Source organism: Nicotiana sylvestris, chromosome 8, assembly GCF_000393655.2.
Source record: "Nicotiana sylvestris chromosome 8, ASM39365v2, whole genome shotgun sequence".
NCBI lineage: Eukaryota > Viridiplantae > Streptophyta > Magnoliopsida > Solanales > Solanaceae > Nicotiana > Nicotiana sylvestris.
Window position 1 is genome coordinate 48,667,639 of NC_091064.1, and position 17,015 is coordinate 48,684,653.

The window sequence follows — 17,015 nt, forward strand, 5'->3', positions numbered from 1 at the left end:
AATCCCTATAGGCATGATATCTAACATTGAATGATTTCAACATCATGAACATGACACTTACTTATAGCCGTTTAAAACCTAAAGCATGATATCTAAGTGGCATGCATAATTTTAAATAAGTCCTATAGGTAGGTCATCTAGGTGTGAAATGGATCATGAAAGGAACTAAGAATAAATCCTACGTACATGATGTCTAAATGCAAAATTGAACATGCAGGATTTAAAACCAGTCCTATAGGCATGTTTTTCTAAAAGCAGAATTGAATTGTTCAAAACATAGGTCCTATAGGCATGTTTTTTCTAAATATAGAATTGAATTGTTCATAACATAAGTCCTATAAGCATGTTCTCTACCCTTGAGCATACGTAATCACCCAACCCTTTTCACTAGCCAACCCCAAATATTTATTACAAATTATTACAAACCAGAATAATGAATTACACTAGAATAGTACAAAGAAACGTTACAACCAGAGGAAGCCTGATTCTTGACTTCCTCTCTAAGTTATGGAATAAACTACCTCAAAAATGCCATTGATCCAAAGCCTTTCTCGGACTTGAGTGTGTCAGAGTTCCCTAAGGGTCTCAATAGGACCCCGGGCAGTGCTCACACCCAAGTTACATACCAGAATAGGGATGAGTGCAGTGTGGAAATGCCATCCCTTATGTGTCCAAGTTCATAGGGAGCTCATGGGTCCCAAGGCAAGGATCACATAAGGGGGCAGAACTTAAGTTTAAGAAGATAGTGAAAGTGCCGAAATAGAGTTTTAGACAAACTGAGGGTATAAAGGATAGGGGACAGGGAGACAACTATTAACATTTTACAGAGTTAACAATTTCATACAAAAGGGTCAGGGGATTGGGAGTCCATTGCAATGAGCCTATACACTTAGGTATGGGTTAATATTGGGCATGCACAACAATGGAAAGTGCTGACATGCCTGTAACCCAATCACAACATATGAGATAAGCATGGAGGTTATGATCCTGGGGGAATCAGGTTTGGGTCATGCACAATAATGTCCCATACTGTCATGCCCCAAACCAACCACAAGTATTAAACACATTGAGGTAGGGATTTAGGATTCACAAGTCATGATACATTAATTCAAAATAGGAAAAAGGGGAAGTTACATCATGCTTTAATAATGGTACCAGGTTAAATACACATAGTAGACAAACAAGGATGCAAGCAACAGTAAATAAGCATGTTGTTGTTGGTGCAGATGCTTAATTAGAACATACCAGTATGAAACGCAAATGTAGAGAAAAATAAGCAAGTTTTCCACAGCCTAGCCTTGGCTTTCAGCCGGCTAGGTAAGGCAGCAATATAGTAGCAACAGAGAAAAAAGAGAGAGATTTAGTGGAGTGTGTGTTTGAACTCATGTGTTTATGCCTTGTGTTCGTGTCCTTGAAAGAAAAGAAGTACAGGGTATTTATAGTTTTTGAAAACGAGTAAGAGAGAGGTAATAAGCTACAAACATGGAAACAATCATGATTCAGAATCAATTGTACAAGTGATTGCCTTTAATTAAGGGATCACTTGCTTAACGGGCAGTGACAAGTTCAAAATAAGGAAGGAAATCAATTTGTCAGCAGGCTGACAGTTGCCATAAAAGAAGTAGTAAAACATTAAGAAAGCAATCGAGTCTTGGTACAAAAATACTCTAATTTTGGAAAGGATTCAGTAAGGCAAAACAGGAAAAGAAATCAGTTAACCTTAACAGGAGAGTGAAATCAGAATTTCACAAAGGAAAAGTTTGAAATCGGTCACAAGTTTGAAGATCAGTCAAATAAGGGAACTCAACAAATAAATAAGGTGCATAAACACTATACATGCGAGGCCAAGCCTGTTGGCAAAAGGAAATAGCATACAATAGTAGAACAAAATTTAGTAGATAGCAACATTCGAAGCATGATATTCTAGTAGGTCAAGTCGCATTGAATCAGTAGTGAGGAAAACATAGAATATCAAAGGCATGCGAAGATCTCACAATAGCAGGTGAGGAAAACCCCCTTTTAAAAATTATGGTTTCGAGCATAATCTAGTTTTAGAGATGATAGAAAACCAGAGTCAGAAGAATCACACAAAGGAATAAAAGGTTTTGAAATAAAGAACTTCAAATCGAGTCATGCACTTAAACGAACAGTCTCAGACTCAAAGCCATAGGATTTTCAACAACAGTAGAGTTTTAAAAGATGATAAACAAGCAAACCGGACAAAACTCAGGCAAACAAGCATTCGTCTAATAAACAGTCAAAAGAAATTAGGGCTTTTAACATGCAAACTGAGGTAGAAGAACGATATGAGCAAACATAGCAAAACATGTCAAAAATGAGAGAAAAGTTTTTAAATAACTTAACAAGAACCCTAATCGGAAAAGATAAGGGGTTTTGAAAGTTAAGTTTTAAAAAGAAACATAAAAAAAATGCTTAGAAGTCCAAAGCAAACATAGATTTGAAGCAGATCTAATAGAAATCGAAAGAACCTTAGAGGTTAGGGTTTTAGAAGAACCCCAAGTGATGAGAAAGGCCTTGAAAACCATCGATCTAAGCAGGAGAGTCAAAGGACTGACTCGAATAGTCATGGCTGGTCGGAGAAAGGTTAGAGACAACCGGAGAACAGTCATCGAGTAGAGACTGGACAAAACCCTTTTAGGATCTAGTCGTGAGACCACATGAACAAACACGTAGGGGCCATGGGAGGTTGATACAGGTCTCTGATGACCTTGGAAGGCCATGGATGAAAGCGTATTAGGGTGGCGACAGCTAGGGTTTGATGTGGTTGTAGAGAGGATTTGGGAGAGGAGGGGTTTCAGAGGCGGCGGATTATGAAGAATGAAAAGGGTTTGGGGGGTCTTTGGGTTTAATTAGGAAAGGATTAATGGGAGTCGTTGATCTACACGATCAACGACTGGGATTAGATGGGAGTCCGGGTGGGTCATTTAAATGGGTTATGGGTCGGTTTGAATGGGAGTTGGGTTAGGGTAATTGGGCTTCAAATTGGGTTCAATTGGGGTCAAAATCAGGCTATAATTGAAATAAAATGGGGCTAACATTTAAATAGCCAATTTTTCCTATTTGATTTATAAAAATAGTAAAATAATTTCTGTAAATAAATTAAAGGTACTAAAATGATTTATAGTACATAATTATGAAATTAAAATACTGGACTTAATTTTTATAGATTTAAATGCAATTAAACCTAAAAGAGGCTAATAATGCAATTATATGCAATTAGCTTTAAAAATACTAAATCAATTTATAAAAATATGCAAAAAATTATATTAGCTATATTTTAGTAAACATATGAGGATCCAACAAATGAATCACCAAAAATGATAATTTTGGAAATTATTATTGGTTTTTTATGAGTAAAATAGGGGAATAAATTGGTTTAAAAATCTTTTAAAAAAATAGGAAATATGATTAAACATTTGGACATACTTATACATGCATACATATGCTATTTTGAAAGTATTTTTAATATTAAAAATATACAAGAAAAAATTGGGTATCCACAACTGCCCCTCTTTACCCGGGAAAGATGAAAGAGTTGTTGGGTAAAGATATGATGGCTAATTTTGACCGAGCGAAATGGTTCGAAGAGGTTTAGGCCACGGAGACTTTCGAGAACGGACGCAATATTCAGGACAGGGGAATGGTTAAGGTTTGATATGGCTGCGGGAACTAGAACCAGATCGCTTCTGTCGAGATGGTCGTTGCTCACCGGTTTACCTGCAAATAAACAATACAAGCATATATTGTGCTTAAATTTAAACATGATGCAATTTCCTATCGGACCATGAGGATTTTCTTCGGACGGTTAGAATGACGTTCTTAGACCATGATGTCCTGGGCCATAAAACGTATAATAGAGGATTCACAGGCCATGAAATGATGCTCTCGGGCTATGCGGATGATGCCTCCGAACCATGATGCCTTTGAATAATGATATGCAAAAGATTAAAAGGGGTCCTCAGGCCATGACATGACGTTCTCGGGCTATGAAAATGGTGCCTCCGAACAATGACATTGGTGTGTATGGATAGTAGATGTGGGTAAGTGCAACGGTTCTGAGAGTTGTATTCCTGAACAATGTTCGTCTCGTGAGTGTATGATATGTTTGATGATTTCGCAATCCAAGTGCCTGCATCCAAAGGAAAATCATGAGTTTTGTAAAGGGGGAGGTTAGTTCGTATCCCCGCTGGCTCTTTTTGACTTGCTCGGCTTTGATCTGGTGATACTATATGTATCATTGGGGTAGCGTCGCTAAACAAAGCAATTTCAGTAGTAAACATGCATGATTTCGTAAAAATATGACATAACAATAATAATTTTTTAGACAAACCGATGACTGTGACGTGGTTCGAGACATTGCAACCTCTCTTGCTACGGAATTTTGAGGGTCCTCCTCAAAATTCTACCCCAGTTTAATGGGTCGATGCTTCTGACTGTTTCCTGCGACGATCGGCTGAAATTATTTCGGAATTTTGAGGGTCCTCCTCAAAATTCTGCCCTAGTTTCCAATTGCGGGGGAAATGAAAATTTTTATTAAATTGTGACCGAACCCATAGGGCTGCCTACTATACCCTCTTAAATGGGAATCAGGTCAGGCATATTTAAAATTACATCATATAAGGAAAGCATAAAGATCACACATAGTAACACTTGACTGCATCTGAATTGATCGGCTTTGGCCATACTTCTCTGTACATTTCTGCGAGTATGAGGGCTCCTCCTGTTAGAACCCGGTGAACCATGTATGGATCCTGCCAGTTTTGAGTGAACTTCCCTTTGGCTTCATCCTGATGTGGAAAAATTTTCTTTAACACCAGCTGTCCCAATGTGAACTGTCTCGGCTTGACTCTTTTGTTGAAGGCTCTGGATATTCTGTTTTGATAAAGTTGGCCATGGCAAACTGCATTCATTCTTTTTCCGTCTATAAGGGTAGTTGCTCGTAACGACCTTTCACCCACTCTGTGTCATCGAGCTCATCTTTCTTCATGATCCTTAGGGAGGGAATTTCAACCTCAGCGGGAATGACTGCCTCTGTACCGTAAACTAGCATATAGGGGGTTGCCCCGGTTGATATGTGGACTGAAGTGTGATACCCCAGTAAAGCAAATGATAACTTCTCGTGCCACTGTTTATGCTTCTCTATCATTTTCCTCAATATCTTCTTGATATTCTTGTTGGCAGCTTCTACGACCCCATTCATCTGAGGTCTGTAGGTTGTGGAATTCTTGTGTTTGATACTAAAGGTTTCACATATAGCTTTCATCAAGTTGCTATTCAGGTTGGAGCCATTATCAGTAATGATCGACTCTGGAATCCCGAATCGACAAACAATGCAGTCGCGAACAAAGTTTGCCACGACTTTCTTGTTTACTGCTCTGTAAGATGATGCTTCGAACCATCTGGTGAAATAGTCGATTGCTACCAGGATAAATCTATGCCCATTGGAAGCGGCAGGCTCGATTGGTCCAATAACATCCATCCCCTAGGCAGCGAATAGCCAATGTGAACTTGTTGTATTAAGCTAATTTGGAGGTACCTTTATCATGTCTGCATGTATCTGACAGCGCTGGCATTTTTGGACATACTGGATGCAGTCTATTTCCATAGTCATCCAAAAGTAACCAGCCCAGAGTATCTTCTTAGCTAAGACAAAACCATTCATATGTGGACCACAGGTTCCGGCATGAATTTCCTCTAGTAGCTTGGATGCTTCCTTTGAGTCGACACACCTTAATAGTCCCAAATTGGGAGTCCTCCTATACAGGATTCCTCCTCTATGAAAGAAATTGTTGGACAATCTCCGAAGTGTGCGTTTCTGAGTGGGGTTTGCAAATTTTGGGTACTCGCCTTTTGCCAAATATTCCTTGATATCATGAAACCAAGGCTTTTCATCTGCTTCTTCTTCAACGTGGGCACAATAAGCTGGTTGATCATGGATTTTTATTGCAATGGGATCAATGAAGTTATTGTCTGGATGCTGTATCATGGATGATAGGGTAGCCAACGCATCGGCGAACTCATTTTGGATTTTGGGAATATGCTGGAATTCTGTCTTTGTGAACCTTTTCCTCAATTCCTGTACATGATGTAAGTACGGGAGTATCTTGGGGTTCTTGGTTTCCTATTCTTCACGCACCTGATGTACGAGTAGGTCTGAATCTTCAATCACTAGCAATTCTTGAATGTTTGTGTTAATGGCCATTTTGAGCCATAAGATGCAAGCTTCATACTCGGCCATGCTATTGGTGTATGGGAACCTGAGTTTGGAAGACACCGAATAATGCTGACCGGTTTTTGATACTAGGACTGCTCCTATTCCAACTCCTTTGAAATTTTCTGCTCCATCGAAAAACAATCTCCAACCGTTATAGGATTCTGCAATATTTTCTCCTATAAATGATACCTCTTCGTTAGGAAAATACATTTTAGGGGTTTGTATTCTCCATCCACGGGATTCTCAGCAAGGTGGTCTGCCAGTGCTTGTCCCTTGACCGCTTTCTGAGTTACATAAACAATGTCGAACTCACTCAACAGGATTTTCCACTTGGCTAGCTTGCCAGTGGGCATGTGCTTCTAAAAGATGTACTTCAAAGGATCTAACATTGATATGAGATATGTGGTATAGGCACAAAAATAGTGCCTCAGCTTCTGAGCAACCCAAGTCAAAGCATAACAGGTGCGCTCTAACAGAGTGTAACGGGCCTCGTACGGGGTGAACTTCTTACTGAGGTAATAGATGGCCTGCTCTTTCCTCCCCGTTTCATCATGTTGCCCCAAAACACAACCGAACGCTCCATCCAATACTGCAAAGTAGAGTAATAAAGGTCGACCTAGCTCGGGCGGGACCAAGACTGGTGGTGTTGACAAGTATTTCTTGATTTTGTCGAAAGCTTTCTGGCAGTCATCAGTCCATTTGGTAGCGGCGTCCTTCTTCAACATCTTAAAGATTGGCTCACAGATAACTATAGGTTGCGCTATGAACCGGTTGATGTAGTTAAGCCTTCCCAAGAAACTCATCACATCTTTCTTGTTCTTTGGCGGTGGCAATTCTTGAATAGCTTTGACTTTTGATGGATCCAGTTCTATTCCTTGGCGACTCATAATAAACCCAAGTAATTTTCCAACAGGAACCCCAAATGCACACTTTGCGAGATTCAGTTTTAGGTTGTACCTTCACAGCCTATTGAAGAACTTCCTCAAATCTTCCATATGATCGGTTGCTTTCTTGGACTTGATGATGACATCATCTACATATACCTCAATCTGCTTGTGTATCATATCGTGGAAAATAGTAGTCATGGCCCTCATGTAGGTGGCCCCTGCATTCTTTAACCCAAACAGCATCATCTTGTAACAATACATTCCCTACGGCGTAATGAAAGCCATTTTCTCAGCATCTTCTTCATCCATCTAGATTCGATGATAACCAGCGAAAAAATCTACAAATGATTGCAACTCATGCTTGGCGCAATTATCGACCAGGATGTGTATATTTGACAAAGGGAAGCCATCTTTCAGACTGGCCCGGTTGAGATCTCGGTAGCCGACACAGACTCTGACATTCCCATCCTTCTTTGGTACTGGTACAATGTTGGCTAACCATGTCGGGTATTCTACTACCCTGAGAACCTTAGCTTTGACCTACTTAGTGACTTCTTCCTTGATTTTTAAACTCATATCAGTCTTGAACTTTCTGAGCTTTTGCTTTACCGGTGGATATGTTGGATCGGTTGGCAGTTTGTGAGCCACAATACATGTACTCAGACCAATCATGTCATTATACGACTAGGCGAATATGTCGTCATATTCTCTTAGAAATTTTGTGTATTCCTTCTTTTCTGACGGCGATAAGTGAACATTAATTCATGTTTCTTTGACATTTTCTACATCTCCCAGGTTAACAACTTCCGTCTCGTCCAGGTTGGACTTAGGTTTGTTCTCAAAATTCTCTACTCCCTTAACAATCTCTTTTGGTATGTCATCTTCCTCTGAATCTATGTCCGTTTGTTGTGTTGTCTCGTTGCATGTCACAATCATTGGCTCATCAAGGTAAGTAATAGTAATGCTGTATAAGTAAAGTAATGAGAGAAAAATAATAATAAGTGTCGAATTATAAGAAAAGTTAAAACGCTTGGATAAATTGCATAATTGTTTTGGAACATTTGAGCTCTTATTGCGGGAATTAAAATGCAAAGAAAATCATTTAGTAAATAAAACAGTGCATGATGCTTGTTTTAGCCTTAGTACCCCGAGGCTCGTCGAGCTCTGGTTGTCCTGATGGTACAGTTATTGAGGCATGCTCCTCTGCTTACAGCCTGTATGGAAGGGCCTTCCTCCCCCTCCTCCTCGAGAACAACACAACAGTCTATGTCATTGTCTTCTAAGAACAAGTTCTCCAGCGCTACTACTGCTTCTTCTTCATCTGACACATAAATAATATCGACCGGTTGGATAGTCTGCTTCAGATGTGGTATCGGCTGCTCCAGTGGATAGTAAGGACCGCGCCATGGTGGCGACCAGTTGTTGAATTCTTCCCAGGTGTACTCAGATCCCAGACCGAAAGTGGTGCCATGCTTCTTGAGTTTTATGGGCTTAGTGATTCCTTGGAGGTTCTTGCCGAGCCCTTTGCCAGGTTCGTACCCACTCTAATTCAGTATACTCTCGATCTTATTATCCCACCATTTGTCTTTGTCAATAGCATTTACCTGTTTGATGTGATGGTAAGTGTCTCCACCTAGCTTCTTTCTTCCTTTGATTGATAGAATGGTCTGGCGATTGTATATAGGGTTTCTACCGTCGCCGTGAATGATCACCTCCTGGTGATTCCATTCAAACTTTACCTCCTGATAGAGTATTGATGCTACGGCCCCAGTATCATGAATCCACGACCGTCCCAATAGCAGATTGTAAGATGCCGGCATGTCTATCACTTGGAAATAAACATCGAACAAAGTTGGCCCCATTTGCAAACACAGACTAATCTCCCCAATGGTGGACCTTTGGGAGCCGTCGAAAGCTTTCACATTGATAGCTTCGTCCTTTATTCCATGCAGTCCCTTACCCAACTTCTTGAGTGTTACCAGTGGACAAATGTTGAGATTGGACCCTCCATCGATCAGGATTCTGGTGATAAAATAGTCTTCACATTGCACGGTGATGTGCAACGCCTTGTTGTGACCCAACCCTTCAGGTGGCAGCTCATCCTCATGAAAAGTAATTCTATGACTTTCCAATACCTGTCCTACCATGTTAGCCATTTCCCCGTCAGTGATGTTGCTTGGCACGTATGCTTCACTCAGCACCCTCAACAGAGCATTCTTGTGTGCCTCAGAATTTTGTAGCAAAGCAAGGATGGAGATTTGCGCCGGTGTTTTGTTCAACTGGTCGATCGAGTATTCCTTAGCCTGTATCTTTCTCCAAAAATCATCCAGCCCTAACTCAATGATGGGTGGCCTATTGGACGCCTTCTTGCTTGACTCAACTAAGTGTTCAGTGGTATAAACTCTACCAGTTCTTGTCATACCCTGTGCTGCAATAGTTTCTTCGAACCTAACCTTGCCTTTCCTCCTTGCCTTTGCTGTATAGTCCCATGGTATTGCCTTTGTATGGAATGGCATCATGGTCGACATCGCCACTGGAATCGGCGTGGATATATTTACTCTGAATGGAGAATGTGCCTTGGGTGGTAAAACTACAACTTCAAATGGTGCGGGTGCATTTGCTGGAGACACAAATTCGACCTCAATTGGTGCTGGTGTCTTTGCAGATGAAATTGCTTCAAACTCAAGTGGCACGAACATATTTACCTCGGCGTCCCCAAAGGGTTGAATCTGGACCACGGTTGGATTAAGAGTAATTATTGGCTTCTTTGGGTCATCACCTTCTGCTATCAATCCGATTGATCCCTCAAGATCCCAATCATCCTCTATTTCAATCATGTGGATGCCTCCACCCTTAAGGTTTGGCAAAGGGTTGTTACAGACATTTGGAGCGGGTTCCTTTGCCACAATAATCTTACTATCAATCAGAGACTGGATCTTGTCTTTCAGAGAATGACATTCGTCGATGGTGTGTCCCTTCATGCCAGAATGGTATGCATAGGATTTGTTCGGATTAACCCACTAAGAAGGGTTCTCAGGAGTTGCAGCAAGGATGGGGGTGACATAACCAGCAGCTTTGAGTCTTTCGTACAATTGATCAATAGGTTCAGCAATGGCTGTATATTGTTTTGGAGGTCTACGATCAAAATTTGGTCGAGGTCTGGGGAAGTTTTGGCGTGTAGGAGGTGATTGATAGGGGGATGGTTGATCATTGTAGGTTTGGTAAACATGTGCGGGTTAGGAATATCTGGGTGAAGTAGGCTGATATGTGGGAGGTGGAAGTGACTGACAAGTGGGTGGTGGAGTTTGGTAGGAGGGTGAGGGTGCTTGGTAGTTCGGAGTTGGTTGATATGTGAGTGGAGGTGTTGGGTAAATTTGGTATTTGATAGGAGATTTGGTTCTCTTTGCAACCATTACGGCTCCTACGTCCCTTTTCTTGGACACACCACCTGACTGCAAGGTCTTATTTGTAGCTTGCAAGGCCTTGAAGTTTGTAACCATACCGCTTTTGATGCCCTCTTCAATCCTTTCACCCAACTTGATAATGTCAGAAAATTTGTGGCTCTCAATCATCATTAGTCGTTCATAATACTGCGGGTCCTGAGCCCGAAAAAAGAATTTGTTCGTCTGTTCCTCCTCTAAGGCGGGTCTGACTTTAGCAGCTTCCGACCTCTAGCGAGTAGCATACTCGAGAAATGTTTCTGTAGTCTTCTTCTTTAGATTCCGAATATAGAACACATCCGACGCCATTTTATGTGTTAAACCTAAACCTGTCCATAATGTCAGATGCCATGCTTACCCAGCTTGACCATTTCTTTAGATCCTGACTGATGTACCAAGACAAAACATCTCCCTTCAAGCTCCTCATGAAAAGCTTCATGCGGATTCTCTCGTCTTTCCATACTCTAACCAGCTTGTCACGGTACGTTCTCAAATGGACCTTTGGATCCCCTGTACCATCAAACATTTCGAACTCCGGAGGTTTGTACCCCTCGGGCAGCTCGATATCGGGCTGTATGCAAAGATCTTCATAGTTCAGCCCTTTAATTCCCTTGCTTCCCTCGACGCCTTGAATCTGGCTAGTCAATTTCTTAAGTTCTTCAGCCCAATTCCTGATGAGCAAATCCTTGTCATCAGAATCGGGTGTCCTTGAGATGGGTTGGGTAGATTGTGGCATAATCTCCACGTAGATAGGGGTGTTATGGTGGGTATGAAAGTGGTCATTTGTGGTGTTTTGGAGTTCTGGGATGAGTAACGGGGTGTTGTTTGAGGTATGGTAGGTGTTGCAGTGATGGTGAGGCATGGGATGGTTTTGTTTCTTTGGGATATCCTGTGGAGGTATGGGGTTCTGAGCATTTGGGAAATTGATATCTGGAGTGGTGAGGGAAAATGACAGATTTGCCAGATTTCGAACCTGATCAAGTTCTTCTTGGAATTTCAGTAGCTTTTGTTCGAGTTGAGATGCATTTTCTTTGGAAGCCTGAGTACCATGACCATGAGTGACCTCTACCCATTCAGCTGAGTTCTCCTTTCTGACATTGTTCAAATCTTCCATCTTCCCTTTGTTCTTGTTTTTGACAGGACTAAGAGGAGGAGTGGGTGGCGGCCCTTGGATCTCGTGGAATAGGATGATGTTGCTAGAGTGCACGAACTAACCTTTGGGGAGGGTAATAATAAAACAAAAGTAAAAACAAAAAGGTAACAAGTTAGTGAGGATCATAAAAAATGTTGCAATATTTAAACACGTAGCGCGGAATGTAAAACGTGCCCTAATTTGGGAACCTCTTTGTACCCGAGGTAGGCCTAGAGACAAATTAATTTGGAGAACTTAGAATGCTAAATGACTCATTTTATTGATAGAAAATATGTTGAATCCCAAATCGACACTAGGAAAATAGGAAATGAAAATCACTAATGGTCATTGGCCTTATTACATTTTATAAAGCGAAAATAAAAACTCCTATCTACTTGGTCCCAGAAGGACCTTCCCCAGATTCAGCATCCTTAGCTCCGTCGAACAACTTTCCCAGCTCGCGAAGTCCCAGCAACAGGTAGGCTCTAGCTAGATGTCCGCCTTCATTTCCTTCAGCATTTTGGCAGTCGGTGACTCTCTTCCTCACTTTTCCTTCTAATTCCAGCAGACTATATTCCAGATATTCCAACTTTTTGCTAGCTCTAGCGGCCCTCTCTTTTCACTCATTGATTTGGTCATCTGATGGAAGACTCCTCCACCAGTCTAGCAAGAGTGGGGGCGTGCTAACCATACCGAAAATGGGGACCTCGTTCTTCATTTTCTACAAGACAAACAAGGTTAGGCCCTTACCCCCGCCAAACTCGACTATTTAACATCAACAATTAGCATAAAGCATTTAGTTCTCCAAATAAATGCACAGAACATGATGGTGTCCGTTTGGGTTTTAGGGAAACCTAGTGGACTTTGGACAAGACTATCTTAAAGGATCATTATGTGGACAACATAACTGACCCGGCTAGGTTTGACCATGATGCATGCACAATTCAAACAGAGTAAGGTTTCTATGGGGTTTAAGACTGGTACCCTTGAGCAGACAACTCAAGGAGGAAGGCATGGAACCTTCGACTACACCGTTGATTTCCTGGTTTTACCGCAAATACGCCTTTCCGAATTTTGGGGGTAATAATATTGGAAGAGCGCAACCACTCATTATAAGCGTTGCTATGGTATTTGTTTGGCACGAGTGGAGTATGATATTGAGCATGATTATACAATAATTAAAAGCATGTTGGCACGTATTTGCACGTTAAAAAGTAGTAAATACAATAGTTTCATAATTTAAAGCAGTAGTAAAGGAAAGAAACAAAGAAGACACGTCAGTTTTGCAATTGAAAAGGGAATTGAATGCTTAAAGAAATTAAACAAGTAATTGCCACATAAAGAGGTATAAATTTACAATAACAGTCTGAAATGCTAAAAGCCTAATGTCCCCAGCAGAGTCACCATGTTGTCGTACCCCCTTTTTCTCGCGAAATCGGGTTTATGACATTTGGTATGGGACAACTCGCTCCTTTTTGGGAGGTGGGTTTTGCATTTGACGAGTCGCCACCTAATGATTTAAGGTGAATTAGGACACCAATGGGGTTCAATTCTAAAATTTTGTTTGAATAACCAGAGATAGGGTAAGGGCTTGAAATTATCCCAAGGGGAAGGTGTTAGGCACCCCTCAGGATCCACTAGTGTGGATCCCGACCAGACAATATATTGTGAATTTTTGCAATTAACAAATAAACAAACAAGGCTCACATAAGAGGGGTTTTTAAATACACAGGTGTTTAGAAATGATAAAATAAAGCAAAGTTTTGAAAGAGTTATAACTAAGCATGTTGATGACTGTAAAGGTGTTATAACCCGTATCCACATGTGTTAGTTCATGCCATATATTAGTTAACATAAATCCAAGAAGGAATTATCTTTGAGATGATAAGAAGTCAATCTTATTGGTCTTAAGTGATACAAGAGTGTATAAGGGTGATTAACAAGTATTAGAAGTTAAATGAATCAAGGATGTTGTAACTCGTATTTTCAAGTAATCTAGCGGTGCTTAATACACTCAAGAGTTCATTTATTAAGGTATTTTAATCATATAATATCCGTATCATAAGTCTTGAAGTCAAACGAGTTATGAAACAAAAGTCGACAAAAGTTGTCGCAACTTAGGTTCATAATTTTACTTAAATATTAGGTCAAATGTTTCTAATATTTTCTCCTAATTTACAAGGAATTACGGGGTGATCTACCAACCAAATTAAATATCTATGACTCTAGTTTCCAACGCATTAAACTATTCATCAATACGATCTCGGAGTAAAGGGATATTTGCGTTTTCACGAGACTGCGCCAAGCACCTCTCTATGGGGCCCACTAAGGCGGTTTAAGATATTTGGACCTATATAGGATGCCTCCAACCCGTTTTAAGTCATTTCTTTTCACTATTTTCAGACCTTAGAACCCTAGGAACATCCTCTCAAGGTTCTCTCAAGATTCAAGACCCAAAAAAAGGGCAAACAACACAAATCAAGTGTCGGGAATTCCGTGGCGCTAGTAAGTCTCTTGTTCTTCTTGTTGTTGCTCATTTTTGTGTCGTTCCAGCTCGTGTGGGAGGTTGTTTTAAAGGGTTTATGTTCTGTAAATACTCCCTCATGTTCTTAATATCAATCCTAGGTGATTTCAAGCCTTCTAAAGTGATTCTAGTGCCGAAAAACACTAATTGATCGCTAGTTTCGCTTTTTTGTTGTTGTGGCAGCATTGGAGGGATATTTCATGGAAATTTAAGGTCAAATTGGAGTTGTTATTTCTGTATAAAGGTAAGGAACCTCTTACTCTATATGTATTTAAGATTATCCAAGTTGCGGCTAAGCCATTGAAGCTAGAACTTGTGAAATATATATCGAAAGGCTTGGTAGTAATGTTATTGTTTTGTGGACTGTTTTGCGTTGCTGTTGGGCTGCGTATTTTACTACTGTTTTGTGGAGTTTTGGAGGAGGAAGGGTGTGGAGAAACACCATATATATGTAGGGTTATGGGCTGATAGTTATTCGTAACATTTCCAGGTTGTTTGACACGACTACGGTGGTCGTCGTATGTATAGAGTGATTAGGCTGTGTGTGGACTATTTTGGGAGGCTCAATATGTTTATTATTGATGTTGTTTGGGCTGTTTGGTGACTGTTTTGAATGGTGTGAGGTCATATATATAGGGGAGGTGTTGTCCGTTTCATCGTAAAATAGGTTGTGGTCGATACATAATAGTTATGACGCTTAAATGATAACGATAGTATCGTTTCTCTTATTGTAGACTAAGGAGTTTTGACAATTGCATAGCTTGAGATTGGGGCAGTATATACAAGGTATGTGAGGCTATCCCTTTCCTTCTTTTGCACAACTCCGATTGTACATAATGTAATGAACGAGCTTCCAAGATACTCTACTCTTAGAAGCTAGCAGTACTTACATTGTTTTCCCTCTTATGGAACGATTGATGTTAATGTTGCTTCTCTTATTCTTATGTTATCAATGTTGTTGGTACTTCCTGATTCTTATAAGGTTCATAGTGAAGAGTTAGTCCTAATAACGTGTACAGAGGATACCGACCTTACGTCACTCCGAAAGGTTTAGAATGTGATTCCATGAGTCGAGCATGCATTATATATATGTATCTATTTTACTCTACCGAGCCACGCTATAGTTGGCCGGGTACGGCACCTATTGTGCAACCACTGATCAGTTGGGTTTTACCGAGCTCCACGTGGCCGGGTACGATTCTACCGAGCCTTATGATGGCCGGGTACGTTTTTTTACGTATCCTATTATGGCCGGGTACGATATGATGATGATGATGCCCATAGAGGCGAATGTTTTAAGGGTTTATGTATTTATACATATGTATCATGCATTTCATGTAAGTAGCCCTCAGAGGTACTAAGATGTTACAGGTTGTATATTCTCTATCCTTGCTTACATTACTGATCGTATTTATGGTTCCCTGCCTTACATACTCAGTACTTTATTCGTACTGATGTTCTTTTATATGTGGATGCTGCATGTCGTGTTGCAGGTCCTGATAGACAGGCAGGTGCAGCTCCCCCACCACAGTAGGCTGTCCAGTTCAGCGGTGATTGGCGAGATCCCTTCTCCGGACTTGCCTTGGTCTTGGTATGCATTTTTGTTATAGACATTATGGGTATGTCGGGGCCCTGTTCCGGCTATGTTGCAGCACTTATGTTCCTTTAGAGGCTCATAGACAGGTGTCGACTCATGTATAGTTTGGTATGCCTTGTCGGCTAGTTTTTGTTGTATAGTCTTTCATAGTAGCGTGGTAGCTCATACCTTATATGTAGTTTCTTGATTGTCTGGTCATCCCCTGCTATGTATGTTCATGCCGTCATATTTTATTGTTGGTTGTCCATGATCCAGTTCTACCATTTAAATTGATCTCGTCAGCCCTAAAAGATAATAATGAAGGTTAGATGAAATGTACGTTGGTGCTCCGCAAGTGTGGTCGGGTGCTAGTCATAGCCCTCCAGTTTGGGTCGTGACAAACTTGGTATCAGAGCAAGTCTGTCTTAGGGGTTGTCTATGAGCCGTGTCTAGTAGATTCTTGATTATGGATGTGTAGCGTGCCACATTTATAATTAGGAGGCTACATGACATCTAGGGTTGTTACCTTCTTCCTGAATCTAGATCGTGCGTAGAGTTGAGTTGTAAGTGTTCGTCTCTAATATTCACCTTGTTTTTTTCAGTGATGCCTTCGACTAGGAAGCAAACGATTAGTAGACGACTTGATACAGTAGCGGGAGAGGGTACCAGTCAGGTGCCCCAAGTCAGAGCAGGACAAAGTGAGGCTTAGAGTGAGATGCCCTCTCATACCGCATCTACTCCATCTCCTCCAGAGGATATTAGAAGGCACCCAGCGCCTCCAGTTCCTCCGTCTGGCACTCCAGACCAGGATATGCGGAGTGCTTTGCAGTTATTGACTAGCTTGGTAGCTGCTCAGGCTCAGAGGCAGAATACAGGTGCTGCTGAGAAACCAGTTAGTACAAGAGTTCGTGATTTTATTAATTTAGACCCTCCAGTGTTTACCGGATCAGACCCCAAGGAGGACCCACAGACTTTTATTGACCAGGTTCATCGTACACTTCGGGTTATGCATGTTAGTGATACAGAGGCAGTAGAGTTGGCTTCTTATCGGCTACGGGATTTAGCGGTTCTCTGGTATGATAGTTGGGAGAGATCCAGGGGTCCGAACCCTCCTCCAGCTGTGTGGAAGGAATTTTCTGAGGCCTTTCTTCGTCACTACTTGCCAGTTGAGATACGACGAGCTAGAGCTGATAAGTTCTTGAACCTTAGACAAGGTAATAT

At 41.1% G+C, this 17,015-nt stretch overlaps 1 protein-coding gene across 1 annotated transcript; it reads right to left on the reverse strand.

The window, feature by feature from the left end:
• Positions 1-5,537: 5,537 nt before the first annotated feature.
• On the reverse strand, positions 5,538-6,445 carry LOC138875004 (uncharacterized). Its single transcript, XM_070153808.1, has 3 exons — positions 6,158-6,445; positions 5,784-6,097; positions 5,538-5,616 (listed from the first exon to the last, which is right to left on the reverse strand). Exons 1-3 carry the CDS (start codon positions 6,443-6,445, stop codon positions 5,538-5,540), a joined length of 681 nt encoding a protein of 226 aa, XP_070009909.1.
• Between the last annotated feature and the right edge of the window lie 10,570 nt (positions 6,446-17,015).

Bases quoted from the DNA above. Each gene is read 5' to 3' on its own strand.
- LOC138875004 (XM_070153808.1), bottom strand. From the start codon at position 6,445: ATGTATTTTCCTAACGAAGAGGTATCATTTATAGGAGAAAATATTGCA. The intron at 6,098-6,157 runs GTGCGTGAAGAA...CATCATGTACAG, and splicing joins CAGACCTACTCGTACATCAG to GAATTGAGGAAAAGGTTCAC. The intron at 5,617-5,783 runs GTATAGGAGGAC...CTATGGAAATAG, and splicing joins TTTCATAGAGGAGGAATCCT to ACTGCATCCAGTATGTCCAA.